Source organism: Scyliorhinus torazame, chromosome 9 (assembly GCF_047496885.1).
Source record: "Scyliorhinus torazame isolate Kashiwa2021f chromosome 9, sScyTor2.1, whole genome shotgun sequence".
NCBI classification, from domain to species: domain Eukaryota; kingdom Metazoa; phylum Chordata; class Chondrichthyes; order Carcharhiniformes; family Scyliorhinidae; genus Scyliorhinus; species Scyliorhinus torazame.
The window spans coordinates 116,593,706-116,607,593 of NC_092715.1; the positions used below are offsets into that span (position 1 = coordinate 116,593,706).

General features: G+C 50.5%; 1 protein-coding gene across 6 annotated transcripts in view; it reads right to left on the reverse strand.

Annotated features, from left to right (window-relative positions):
* The window catches only part of pja2 (praja ring finger ubiquitin ligase 2), a 91,466-nt gene that overhangs the window by 36,690 nt on the left and 40,888 nt on the right, over positions 1-13,888 (reverse strand). For all 6 annotated transcript variants that reach the window (XR_011949086.1, XM_072516403.1, XM_072516405.1 and 3 more), the window contains one exon: positions 3,086-3,277. Coding sequence is in view for 5 of the 6 variants with exons in the window: in XM_072516403.1 (XP_072372504.1) it covers positions 3,086-3,277 (192 nt within the window). In the remaining variant the exon portion in view is untranslated. The remainder of the gene's footprint in view (positions 1-3,085; positions 3,278-13,888) is intronic.

A 13,888-nucleotide genomic window follows, 5' to 3' on the forward strand; every position in this document is an offset into this window, starting at 1 on the left:
GCCGGAGAATCGGCGGGGGTGGGCCCGTCGACCGGCGCGGTGCAATTCCCGCCCCTGCCGACCGGCGCGGCGCGATTCCCGCCCCCGCCGAATCTCTGGTGGCGGAGACTTCGGGACACGGCGGGGGCGAGATTCACGCCAGCCCCCGGCGATTCTCCGACCCGGCGTGGGGTCGGAGAATCCCGCCCCTGGTCACTGTTCCCAAAACACTCCCCTACTGAAGCTTCGATCACCTGGCCGGACTCATTCCCCAAAAGCAGATCCAGTATGGCCTGTTCTCTAGTTGGAACATCTACATAATCTTTCAAGAAATCCTCGTGCATGCTCCTTACAAATTCAAGATCCAAGCCTTTAGCACTAAGTGTGTCCCTGTCAATATGGGCGGCATGGTGACACAGTGATTAAATCTGCTGCCTCAAAGCTTCAGGATCCTGGGTTCAATTCCGGCCTTGGGTGACTGTCTATGTGCAGTTTGCACTTTCTCCCCGTGTCTGCGTGGGTTTCCTCCAGGTGCTCTGGTTTCCTCCCACAGTCCAAAGATGTGCGGGTGAGGTGGATTGGCCATGCTAAATTGTTTAAAGGGGTTACGGGGATAGGGTGGAGGCATGGCCTCAGCGTGCTCTTTCCAAGGGCCGGCGCAGACCCAATGGGCCGAATGACCTCCTCCTGCACTGTAAATTCTATGATTCTATGAATATGGGGGAAGTTAAAATCACCCACTGCAACAACCCTATTGTTTTTACATCTTTCCAAAATCTGTCTCCATATCTGCTCCTCTATTTCCTGCTGGCTGTTGGGGGGCCTGTAGTAATTCCCCCAACATTGTGATTGCACCCTTCCTATTCCTGAGCTCGACCCATATTGCCTTGATGCATGGGCCCGCCAAGGTGTCCTCCCTCAGTACAGCTGCGATAGTCTCCTTAACCAGTAATGCAACTCCCCCACCCCTTTTACATCCCCCTCTATCCCACAGAAATACCTCAATTCTGGAAGGTTTAGCTGCCAATCCTGTTCCTCCTTCAACCAAGTCTCTGTAATAGCAACAATATCATAGTTCCAAGTACTAATCCAAGCTCTAAGTTCATCTGCCTTACCTGTTATATATAAAGTCTTAAAATAATTCTCAAATTATTAGGATAAAAACCTGAAAATGCAAGAAATACTCTGCTTCATTTAGTAAAAGAGCTCACTTAAAAGCTATAAAAAATTGTGAGAATTATCAACTTAACATACTGCTGAAATACTGAAGGTTATGGCCCAGTGCAACACTCAGTTGCATATCATGAGGGATACTGTGGTAAAATAAAATGATGCATTGAGATAGATTCCAGCGGCAGGTTATGGACAGATCAGCGACAGATAATTCATCTACAATGTCATCATTGACACAAAGAAGAACAAAGAACAGTACAGCACGGGAACATGCCCTTCGGCCCTCCAAGCTTGCGTGGATTACATGTCCTATATAGACCAACCGGCTGTAGTTTTCTATACCAGGTCTGTTCATGTGTTTATCCAGATATGTCTTTAAGGTTTCTAACGTAGCTGCCTCAACCACCTCACTTGGCAGTGCATTCCAGGCCACAACCCCGATCTGTGTAAAAAGCTTCCCCTGCACATCTCCACTGAATCTATACTCCCTCACCTTGAACTTGTGCCCCTTGTAATTGTCATTTCTGCCCTGGGAAAAAGCCTCCAACTGTTCACCCTATCTATACCCCTCATAATTTTATAAACTTCGGGCAGCACGGTGGCACAGTGGGTTAGCCCTGCTGCCTCACGGCACCGAGGTCCCAGGTTCGATCCCGGCTCTGGGTCACTGTCCGTGTGAAGTTTGCACATTCTCCTCATCTTTGTGCGGGTTTCGCCCCAACCCAAAGATGTGCAGGCCAGGTGGATTGGCCATGCTAAATTGCCCCTTAATTGGAAAAAATTAATTGGGTACTCTAAATTTATATAAAATAAATAATTTTATACACTTCTATCAGTTCGCCCCCTCAGCCGCCATCTTTCTAGGGAGAACAATCCCAGTTTATTCAATCTGTTCTCATAGCTAATACCCTCCATACCAGGCAACATCTTGGTAAACCTTTTCTCTACTCTCTCCAAAGCCTCCACGTCCTTCTGGTAGTGCGGTGACCAGAATTGGACACAGTATTCCAAATGTGGCCTAACCAACACTATATAACTGTAATGCAATTTGCGAACTTTTATACTCAATGCCCCGTCCGATGAAGGCAAGCATGCCATATGCTTTCTTTACCACCATTTCCACCTGTGCTGCCACTTTTAAGGATCTGTGGACCTGCATGCCCAGATCTCCCTGCGTGCCTATGCTCCTGATCGTTCTGCCATTTATTTTATAGCTCCCATCTGAATTGGATCTACCAAAATGCATCACCTTGCATTTGTCAGAGTTAAATTCCATCTGCCATTTCTCTGCCCAATTTTGCAGCCTATCTATATCCTGCTGTACTCTGACAATCTTCATCACTGTCCACAACTCCTGCAATCTTAGTATCATCCGCAAACTTGCTAATCAGACCAGCTACGTTTTCTTCCAAGTCATTTATATATATTACAAACAGCAGAGGTTCCAGTACTGATCCCTGCGGAACACCACTAGTTACAGACCGCCATTCGGAAAAACACCCTTCCACTGCTACCTTCTGTCTTCTATGGCCAAGCCAGTTCAGAATCCATCTAGCCAGTTCATCCCTGACCCCATTTGATTTAATGTTTTGCACTAGCCTGCCATGAGGGACTTGTCAAATGCTTTACCAAGGTCCATGTAGACAACATCTACAGCCATTTGACTCCTATGTTTATCTAGGGTTAAATAAGATAGAGATTCTTTATTTCATCTTGCATGGTAGCAAAACCAGATCTAGTTCCTCACAAGATACTCGAATATGTAATCAGCCATGGAGAAAGTTCTGCACAAGCATTTGCTCATGATGACTTTATGCAAAACAATAGTCCAAGCCTCATTTATGGAAAGAATAGGATCATCACCACATGACCACAATTATAGCTATAAGTAGTAGTAACTCGATGGTAACAAAAATATAAAAGACATACAAACCTCCATTCCATATCCAAGTCTTCACTTATGCTTGAATCATCTTCAAAGTTGTTGTTACTATCCAGAATTAGAAGTCCCGAATGTGCAAGTTGACCCAAACCTTCAGTCTCATCAGTACTACTGCTGCTGCTATCACTTTCTTCATTGAACGCTACCCAGGGGATTTCTCCATCTTCCAAAGAAGTTTGTTCCCTATGAAAATGTAACAAATAGTTACCACACATGAAATCACCTGTTTGCATTAAGAAAAAGTAAGCTGAGGAGAAAACCTTCACAACTAGATATGGAAAAAGCTGCCTTCTACCTCATACTTTGTTTTATTATTACATGTATTATTTATGATTTCTCAAAACTCTCTACATTCAGGGGTTATGCCTCTGGATTGAAAAAAATTGGAAATGTCACTATTATTCAAGGAACACAAGGGGAAAACCAGGAAATTATACACCTATCAGGTTAATATCAGCTGTGGGGAAGTTACTGAAATCATTGTGTCAGCCGCCACTCAGTTAGTAGCATTCTTGTCTCAGAGATTGAAGGTTCTGAGTTCAAATCGCAAACCAGAACTTGAGCACACATTACACTACTGAGGGTCCCTATCAGAGGTGCCATCTTTCAGAAAAAAAAAAACTTTAAAATTATCTGGTCGCAATCACACAGCTGCTTGCGAGAGCTTGCTTTGCCACGTTTCTTCCACTATTTGTGCTTCACTAGCTAGCTGTACAGTGCTTGGTTCATCCTGTAATCTTGACATGACATTTAATGATTAAGCATTTTCTTTTAAATAACATCATAACTAAGTAATGATGATCAAAGCAAATCAGCAAGGAATCATGAAGGGTAGCCCATGTCATCTACTCCTGTTTTTTTTTTAAAAAAAGGTCACCAACTTGGTGGGTAGGTGAGCATATATTGATGTTATCTATCTAGACTTCTGGAAGGCATTTGATAAAGTTCCACAAACTACATTAGCAACATAAACAAAAGTACACATATTTAGCAGTAAACGTTGATATGGACTGGACGATGTGAACTACAGAGAAGGAATAGGTGGGGGATGTCTTCTATTGGTGGGACGTGACAAGTAGTGTTCATCAGAGATCTTTACTGACGCCTCAGCTTTTCACTATACATTCAACTTGGTGAAGGAACAGTATATATCCAAATTTAAGGATCAATTTGGAGGTATAGTATTGCCCAGGTGGGAGCATAAAATTACAAGGGAACATAGAATAAGTGAACTGTAACTGTAAAACTGTAGTGGATCCACCTCACATGGGATCTCCACTTTGGATCAAAGAAAGACAAATTAGAAAATTCCATTAACAATGAGAGACAAATAGGTTTAGGTATTTGGGGATTCAGGTAGCGAAGGAATGGACGGGGCACCACAAGTGGAACTTAACGAAGCTGGTGGAGGAGGCCAGGGAAGATCTTAGGAGGTGGGATACACTGCACTTAACATTGACGGGAAGGTCCAGGTGGTGAAAATGAATATTCTGCCGAGGTTCTTGTTTATCTTTCAGGCTCTCCCGATCTTTATACCAAAGACCTTTGTTCGGAAAGTCGACACGATCATCTTGGACTTTGTATGGGCGGGGAAGGCACCGAGGGTGGGGAGGACCTTGCTACAGAGGCAGAGGCAGCAGGGAGGGTTAGCATTGCCGAACTTGCTTCATTATTATTGGGCAGCGAATGTGGACAAGGTGCAGCGGTGGTGGGAAGGAGAAAGGATGGAGTGGGTTAGAATGGAGAAGGAATCTTGTAAGGGGTCTAGTTTGAGGGCTATGGTGATGGCAGCGTTGCCAATGGCTCCCAGTAGATATTCATGGAGCCCAGTGGTGCAGTCCATGGTGAAGCAATTGAAACCGGTGAGGAGGCATTTAAGGATGGAAGGGATGTCGGTGCTAACGCTGCTTAGAGAGAATCATGGGTTTGAACGGGGGGGGGGGGGGGCTAGTGGATACAGAGGTGGAGGGAAGTGGGGCTGGTTAAGGTGAGGGATTTGTATTTGGAGGAAGGGTTTGTCAGTCTGGAGGAACTAAGGGAGAGGGTGGGGCTGCCGAGGGGGAGTGAGTTCAGGTATCTGCAGGTTAGGGACTTTGCGCGAAAGGTCTGGAGGGGGTCCCTCGGTTGTCGGAATACACCCTGTTGGAGTGACTGCTGCTTCCGGATGTGGAAGGGGAGGGAAGAATTGGGGATATATACAAGTGGCTGGGGGAGCAGGGGATGAGCAGATGGTGAAGATCAAGGAGAAATGGGAAACTGAGTTGGGAGGGGAGATCAATTGAGGAGTATGAGTATGGAGTGAGGCACTGTGAAGGGTAAATGGGACCTCCTCTTGTGCAAGGATAAGCCTAATACAGTTTAAAATCGTGCACAGGGTGCACATGACTCGGGCAAGAATGAGTGGGTTCTTTCAGGGGGTAGCAGATGAGTGTGAGAGGTGTGGGCGGGGGCCAACGAATCACGTGCACATGTTTTGGAGTTGCGAAATATTGGGAAGATTCTGGGCGGGAATGTTTACGGTCTCAGCCAGGGTAGTGGAGGAGGGTGTGGGCCCAGAGCCTTTGGTGGCGATATTTGTGGTTTCAGAGAAGCCAGAGCTCATAGAGAGGAAGGCCGATGTTGTGGCCTTCGCCTCTCTGATAGCACGGTGACAAATTTTGCTGGAGTGGCGGTTAGCATCACCACCAGGGGTAGCGGCTTGGTTGGGTGACCTGTACGACTTCCTGCGGTTGGAGAAGATAAAAGGGGCTCAGCAGGGGTTTTGAGAAAAGGTGGGGGATGTCTGTGACCGTGTTTGAGGAGCTGTTCGTTGCAGGGGGATGGGGAGTTGGGGGGGGGGGGGGGGGGGAAAGAGGAGGGGAGGGTGGGTGAAAAAGGGAATAAATCTGTACAGACTGTATCGTTGATTGTTGGGAAGTATGTTTCCCGGGGTGTTTATTTGCTGTTACCTGCTTTGATACACGTTTGGAATAAAATACATTTTAAAATAAACAATGAGAGACTAGGACCTGTGGAGAAACAATAGAATTTTGGTTTCCAGGTAACAAATCACTAAAAATTGGTACGCAAGTACAAAAAGATCAAAACAGGGCAATGCAATGTTGGCCTTTAATCACAAGTTCTTTCTCAACTTTAAATTCCATTTTCCAATGTCACATGAATGGATAAAGCTCATTCCTGTACAGGCCTCAAGGCTAGAGAGAAGCACATGAACTTGTCTTGATAGATTAGCTACCCAAAGGTAGCCTCTTTAAAATAGATCCTAAACTTTACAACTACTGTTTAAAAATCAAATAATTCAAAATCATGGGATGTACCCAATATAATGGCCCCATATTTTTCCCCTTCTGCCCGTCTTCAATCTTACTCAATTATAGTTTTAAAAAATGAAGCATTCTTCTGTGGAATTGTTAAACAGAAATTGATCCAAGTTTCAAACATCCTAAATAGTGATTCGAACCAGACTGTCTTTCAAGAATTTCTTCTCTTTAATTGTAGTCCACATCTTACAAACTGTATTTTGGCATTGGATTGGATTGTCACGTGTACAGAGGTACAGTGAAAAGTATTTTTTTGCGAGCAGCTCAACAGATCATTAAGTACATGAAAAGAAACAAAAATATAAAGCCATGTCATTTCTATCAAGTACACACTTTGATTTCACATTCCTCTAATCAATTTTCCTACTCTTCCCCCAAAAAACAAAGTCAAACAATTTCCTCATCCCTTGAAGTACATTGTTTTCAGCACTAAAGGCAGCACTCTAATTTGAGTTCTGTTAATACTCAGCTATTCATAAATGAATTATACTGTATAAGGCTGGTAATTTTATATTTAAAAAATCAAAGCACTAGGGCTCGCTGGAACAGGAGTAGGCCATTTAGCCCCTCAAGCCATCTCGCGTTCGATGAAACCATGGCCAACCTGTGGTCTAGCTTCACACACATAGAATCATAGAAATCCTACAGTGCAGAAGGAAGGCATTCCACTCATCATACCTGCACCACCCCTTTGAAAGAGCACCCTACCTAGGCCCACTACCCCGCCCTATCCCTTTAACCCCCCCTAAATTGCACATCTTTGGATAAGGGGCAATTTAGCATAGCCAATCCACCTAACCTGCACAATTCGGGACTTCCAGTGGCGACCATGGATTGCCAGCTCCAGCTTGAGGCAGTTTTTCCATCCTTTTCCCCAGTTGCCGGGCGGGGGGGGGGGGGGGGGGGGGTGGGAAATAGAGCATAGGGTGTCCTGGTATGCCGATGACTTGTTATTATACGTGTCGGAACCAAGTGTGTCAATAGGGGGAATACTGGAGCCGCTTGGGTGTTTGGGTCTTCCTCGGGGCACAAATTAAATCTAAACAAGAGTGAATATTTTGTGGTGCCTCGGCCAGGGGTGGAGGCAGGGATGGGGGGGGGGCTGCCATTCCGTAAGGCAGGGACTCACTTTAGATACCTGGGGTGCAGGTTGCTCGAGATTGGGGGGTCGGGGGGCTCATAGGTACAACATTTATAGTTTGGTGGGGAGGGTGAAAGCTGAGCTGGCACAGTGGGATGGTCTCCCCCTGTCACTGGTGGCTCGGGTGCAGGCGATTAAACTGAATGTGCTGCCGCGGTTCCTGTTTATATTTCAATGTCTGCCGATTTTCCTGCCAAAGGCATTTTTTTTTATATAGAGAGATTGAAGGGATGATTACCGCGTTCATTAGGGGAGGGGAGGTGGCCAGAATTAAAAAGGTGCTACTACAGCGAGGAAGGCAGGCAGGGGGTTTGGGTCTTCCGAACAGCATGGTCGGAACAGGCTTGGAGGGTGGAAGGGCCTGTTCCTGTGCTGTACATTTCTTTGTTCTTCTTTGTTCTTTGAACCTGATGTATTATTACTGGGCGGCGAATGTGGAGAAGGTACGGAGCTGGATCAGAGGGGTTGACTCCCAATGGGTCAGAATGGAGGTGAGTTTGGGAAGGGGTCAGGATTGAAGGTGCTAGCGACAGCACCGCTCCCGACGGCCCGTGGAGATACTCAGGGAGTCCGGTAGTAATAGCTTCGTTGAGAATTTGGAGGCAGTTTCAACAGTACTTCGGGTTGGGGGCAGGGCCAAGGGAAATGCCGATTCGGGGGAACCATAGATTTGAGCCAGGGAAGTGGGATGGAAATTTTCAGGGATGGGAGGAGAAAGGAAATAAGACACTAAAATATTTGTTTCTTGGGGGTCGTTTTGCGGGATTGAAGGAGCTGGGAGCGAATTATGGACTGGAGCAGGGGGAGATATTTTTTTATTTAAAAAATAATTTTTATTAAGGTTTTCACAGAATATCAATAACAAAATGAAAAAGGAACAGGGTTAAATACAAAACAGTCAAAAAACAACCCTCCATATCCCCCTTCCCCCTGTACAAAAATAATAAATGAACACCCCAACTTAACAGAGCCAACATAGCAAATATATACACCCCCTCAGATCCCCCAGTGTAATTAAACATAAAGAACCCCCCCGCCCCCGAGTTGCTGCTGCCATTGACCAATGTCTACCGTTCTGCCAGGAAGTCTAAGAACAGTTACCACCGCCTGAAGATCCCTTGTACCAACCCGCTCAAGGCGAATTTCACCCTCTCCAACTTAATAAACCCCGCCATATTGTTGATCCAGGATTCCACGCTTGGGGGCCTCGCGTCCTTCCACTGAAGAAGAATCCTCCGCCGGGCTACCAGGGACACAAAGGCCAGAATACCGGCCTCTTTCGCCTCCTGCACGCCCGGCTCCTCTGCCACCCCAAATATTGCGAACCCCCAGTCCGGTTTGACCCTGGATCCTACCACGCTTGACACCGTCCTCGCTACGCTCTTCCAAAATTCCTCCAGCGCTGGGCATGCCCAGAACCTGTGTGTGGGGTTTGCAGGGTTTGCTGGGCTCCCTAAGCACCTAACACACCTGTCCTCACCCCCCAAAAAACGGCTTATGCTTGTCCCGGTCATGCGTGCCCTGTGCAGCACCTTAAACTGTATGAGGCTGAGCCTCGTGCACGAAGATGAAGAGTTCACCCTCCCTAGGGCATCTGCCCATGTCCCTTCCTCGATTTCCTCTCCCAACTCCTCCTGCCACTTACCTTTCTCCTCCACCACCGAGGCCTCCTCCTCCTCCTGCATCACCTGGAAAGTTTCCAAGATCTTCCCCACTCCCGCCCGCCCCCCCCGAGAGCACCCTGTCCTGTACTGTGCGTGGCAGCAGCCGCGGGAATTCCACCACCTGCCGCCTGGCAATCGCCCTTACCCATAAGTACCTGAAGGTGTTCCCCGGGGGGAGCCCATATATCTCCTCCAACTCACCCAGGCTCGCGAACTTCCCGTCCACAAACAGGTCTCCCAACCTTCGTATCCCTGCCCTGTGCCACCCTGAAAACCCTCCATCTGTCTTCCCTGGGACGATCCGGTAGTTCCCCCGTATTGGGGTCCACACCGAGGCCCCAACTTTCCCCTGCGCCGCCTCCACTGCCCCCAAATTTTGAGGGCAGCCGCCACTACCGGGCTGGTGGTGTACCTCCTTGGAGGGAGCGGCAGCGGCGCCGTTGCCAGCGCCCCCAGACTCGTACCCACACAGGACGCCGTCTCCAGCCTCTTCCATGCAGCCCCCTCCCCGTCCATCACCCACTTGCGCACCATCGTCGCATTGGCGGCCCAGTAGTACCCACAGAGGTTGGGAAGCTCCAGCCCCCCCCCCTATATCTACTCTGCTCCAGGAACACCCTTCTCACCCTCTGAGTCCCTCGCGCCCACACAAACCCCCATTATGCTCCTGTTGTCCCGCCTAAAAAAGGCCTTCGGGATAAACACGGGGAGGCACTGGAACAGGAACAAAAACCTTGGGAGCACCGTCATTTTGACTGACTGCACCCTACCTGCCAAGATCAGCGTCAACGCTTCCCACCTCTTGAACTCCTCCTCCATTTGCTCCACCAGCCTTGTGAAATTAAGCCTATGCAGGGCCCCCAGCTCCTGGCCACCTGGATCCCCAAATACCTGAAGCTCCTCTCCGCCCTTTTTAGTGGGAGCTCGCCAATCCCCCTCTCCTGGTCCCCTGGGTGAACCACGAACAGCTCGCTCTTCCCAATGTTGAGCTTGTACCCAGAGAAATCCCCAAATTCCTTGTGGATCCTCATTACCTCCGGCATTCCCCCCACCGGATCCGCCACATAGAACAGCAAGTCGTCCACATAGAGCGACACCCTATGCTCCTCCCCACCCCGCACCAACCCCCTCCAGTTCCTCGACTCCCTCAGTGCCATAGCCAGGGGTTCAATCGCCAGTGCGAAGAGCAGGGGGAACAGGGGACACCCCTGCCTTGTCCCTCGGTGCAACCGAAAGTACTCAGACCTCCTCCTGTTCGTGGCCACACTCGCCATCGGGCCCTCATACAACAGCCTGACCCACCTGACAAACCTCTCCCCAAACCTCTTCAGCACCTCTCACAGGTACCCCCACTCTACCCTATCAAAGGCTTTCTCAGCGTCCATTGACACCACTATCTCCGCCTCCCCCTCCCTCGCCGGCATCATAACGTTCAGAAGCCTCCGCACATTCGCGTTCCACTGCCTCCCCTTCACGAACCCAGTCTGGTCTTTGTGGATCACCTGCGGCACACAATCCTCGTGGCTAAGACCTTCGCCAGCACCGTGGCATCTACGTTCAGCAGCGAAATCGGCCTGTAAGACCCACTGCAGGGGGTCCTTGTCCCGCTTCAGGATCAAGGAGATCAGTGCCCGGGACATCGTCAGGGGCAAAGCCGCCCCCTCTGCAAAGCCCCCCCCCTCCCTTGCCTCATCAAAGGTCCTAACTAGCAACGGGCCCAACAGGGCAGCACGGTAGCATTGTGGATAGCCCAATTGCTTCACAGCTCCAGGGTCCCAGGTTCGATTCCAGGCTTGGGTCACTGTCTGTGCGGAGTCTGCACGTTCTCCCCGTGTGTGCGTGGGTTTCCTCCGGGTGCTCCGGTTTCCTCCCACAGTCCAAAGATGTGCAGGTTAGGTGGATTGGCCATGCTAAATTGCCCTTAGTGTCCAAAATTGCCCTTAGTGTTGGGTGGGGTTACTGGGTTATGGGGATAGGGTGGAGGTGTTGACCTTGGGTAGGGTGCTCTTTCCAAGAGCCGGTGCAGACTCGATGGGCCAAATGGCCTCCTTCTGCACTGTAAATTCTATGATGAATAGCACCTCTATGATGAGGTGCATATATTTTTTCTAAAATTCGACCGGGAAACAGTCCAGCCCCAGTGCCTTCCCCGCCTGCATGCTCCCTATCCCTTTGGTCAGCTCCTCCAGCCCAATTTGGGACCCCAATCCCGCCACCAGTCCCTCCTCCACCTTCGGAAACCTCAATTGGTCCAGAAAGCGGCCCATCCCTCCCTCCTCCAGTGGGGGCTCAGACCGATACAATTCCTCGTAAAAGTCTCTGAAGACCCCATTGATGCCAACCCCACTCCGCACCACACTCCCTCCCCTGTCCTTAACTCCCCCGATCTCCCTAGCTGCGTCCCGCTTCCGGAGCTGATGCGCCAGCATCTGGCAAGCCTTTTCCCCATACTGATAAATCGCCCCCTGGGCCTTCCTCCACTGCACCTCCACCTTCCTGGTGGTCACCAGGTCGAATTCGGCCTGGAGGCGCCTCTTCCTCAACAGTCCTTCCTCGGGCACCTCCGCATACATCCTGTCTACCCTCATCATCTCCCCCACCAGCCTCTCCCTCTGCTCCCTCCTCTCCTTGTGAGCCCTAATGGAGATCAGCTCTCCCCTAACCACCGCCTTCAGCGCCTCACATACCATCCCCACTCGGACCTCCCCGTTATCGTTGGCCTCCAGGTACCTCTCTATGCTTCCTCGGACCCGCTCACTCACCTCCTCGTCCGCCAGCTGCCCCACCTCCAAATGCCACAACGGGCCCTGGTCCCTCTCCTCCCCCAGCTCTAAGTCCACCCAATGCGGGGCGTGATCCAAAATGGCTCTCGCCGAGTGCTCAGTATCCTCTACTCGCGCCATCAGCGCCCTGCTCAAAATAAAAAATGTCGATCTGGGAGTAAGCTTTATGGACATGTGAGAAGAATGAGAATTCCCTAGCCCCGGCCTTGCAAATCTCCAAGGGTCCACCCCTCCTATCTGGTCCATAAATCCCCCCAGCACCTTAGCCGCCGCCGGCTTCCTACCCGTCCTAGACCTGGAGCGATCCAGTGCCGGATCCAACACCGTGTTAAAGTCTTCCCCCATTATCAGGTGCCACACTTCCATATCTGGGATCCAACCCAACATGCGCCGCATAAAACCCGCATCGTCCCAGTTTGGAGCATACACATTGACCAGTACCATCCTCTCTCCCTGCAGCTTACCACTAACCATTACGTACCTACCGCCATTGTCTGCCACAATGCTTGACGCCTCGAACGACACCTTCTTTCCCACCAAGATCGCCACCCCTCGATTTTTGGCATCCAGCCCCGAATGGAACACCTGACCTACCCACCCTTTCCTCAATCTTACCTGGTCTGCCACCTTCAGATGTGTCGCCTGGAGCATAAACACATCCGCCTTCAGCCCCTTCAGGTGCGCGAACACACGGGCCCGCTTGACCGGCCCGTTCAGTCCCCTTACATTCCAGGTTATTGACCGGCCCGTTCAGTCCCCTTACATTCCAGGTTATCAGCCAGATCAGGGGGCTACCCGCCCCCTCCCCCGCCGACTAGCCATAACCCTCCTCAGCCAGCCACGCGCCCGCACCTCACGCCCAGCCCGTTCCCCACGGCAGCAGACCCCCGTCTCGACCACCCCTAACTCGCTCCAGCTCCCCCTTGACCATAGCAGCAGCAGCAACTCAATTCCCACCCCCCCCCTCCCCCCAAGGCTAGGACCCCTCTGTGGTAGAATGTATTAGGGGTCATGTGGGACTGTGAAGCCATGATGCTATTGGCTGACAGATCCCGGGTCCTGGTTGGCTGTTGACTCCTGGCTCCGCCCTGAAGGCGGAGTATAAGAACCCGAGCTTCTCCCCGCCGCTCCATTCTGTTGCTGAACTGCTGGGGACAAGTCTCGCTTAATAAAGCCTCATCGACTTCATCTCTACTCGTCTCTCTCGTAAGTCATTGTGCGCTACAATTTATTAAGCGAGCTTAAAGGACTATGGAGCTCCGGATCGCCCCGGAATGCCTGCGGATCAGCCCCCACGCAGCGAACTCGGCAGCAGTCTTTAAACACTGGCAAGCTTGTTTTGAAGGCTACCTCCAAACGGCCCCCGGCCGGATCACAGAAGACCAGAAAATGCAGGTCCTGCATTCGAGGGTAAGCCCGGAAATTTACCCTCTCATAGAAGACGCAGAGGATTTCCCGACGGCGCTCGCAGCACTGAAGAGCATCTACGTTCGCCCCGTGAACCAGGTCGACGCACGCTACCAACTCGCAACGAGACGGCAAAGTCCCGGAGAATCGTTAGAGGAATTCTACGCCGCGCTGCTAATTTTGGGATGGGGCTGCAGCTGCCCGCCGGTGAACGCGATTGAACACACGGACATGCTAATTCGCGATGCGTTTGTGGCAGGTATGAACTCTCCCCAAATCCGCCAAAGACTTTTAGAAAAAGAGTCGCTAGGACTCGGAGGCACGGGCCATTGCAGCTTCCCTAGATGTGGCCTCGCAAAACGCCCGCGCCTACGGCCCCGATCGCGCGGCAGCCCCTTGGGCTCCATGGACCCCCGTCGCGACAAACCCCCCCTCCCCCCCAGGCTTGCGCGGTTAAAGCGCCAGATCATCCCGGGGGG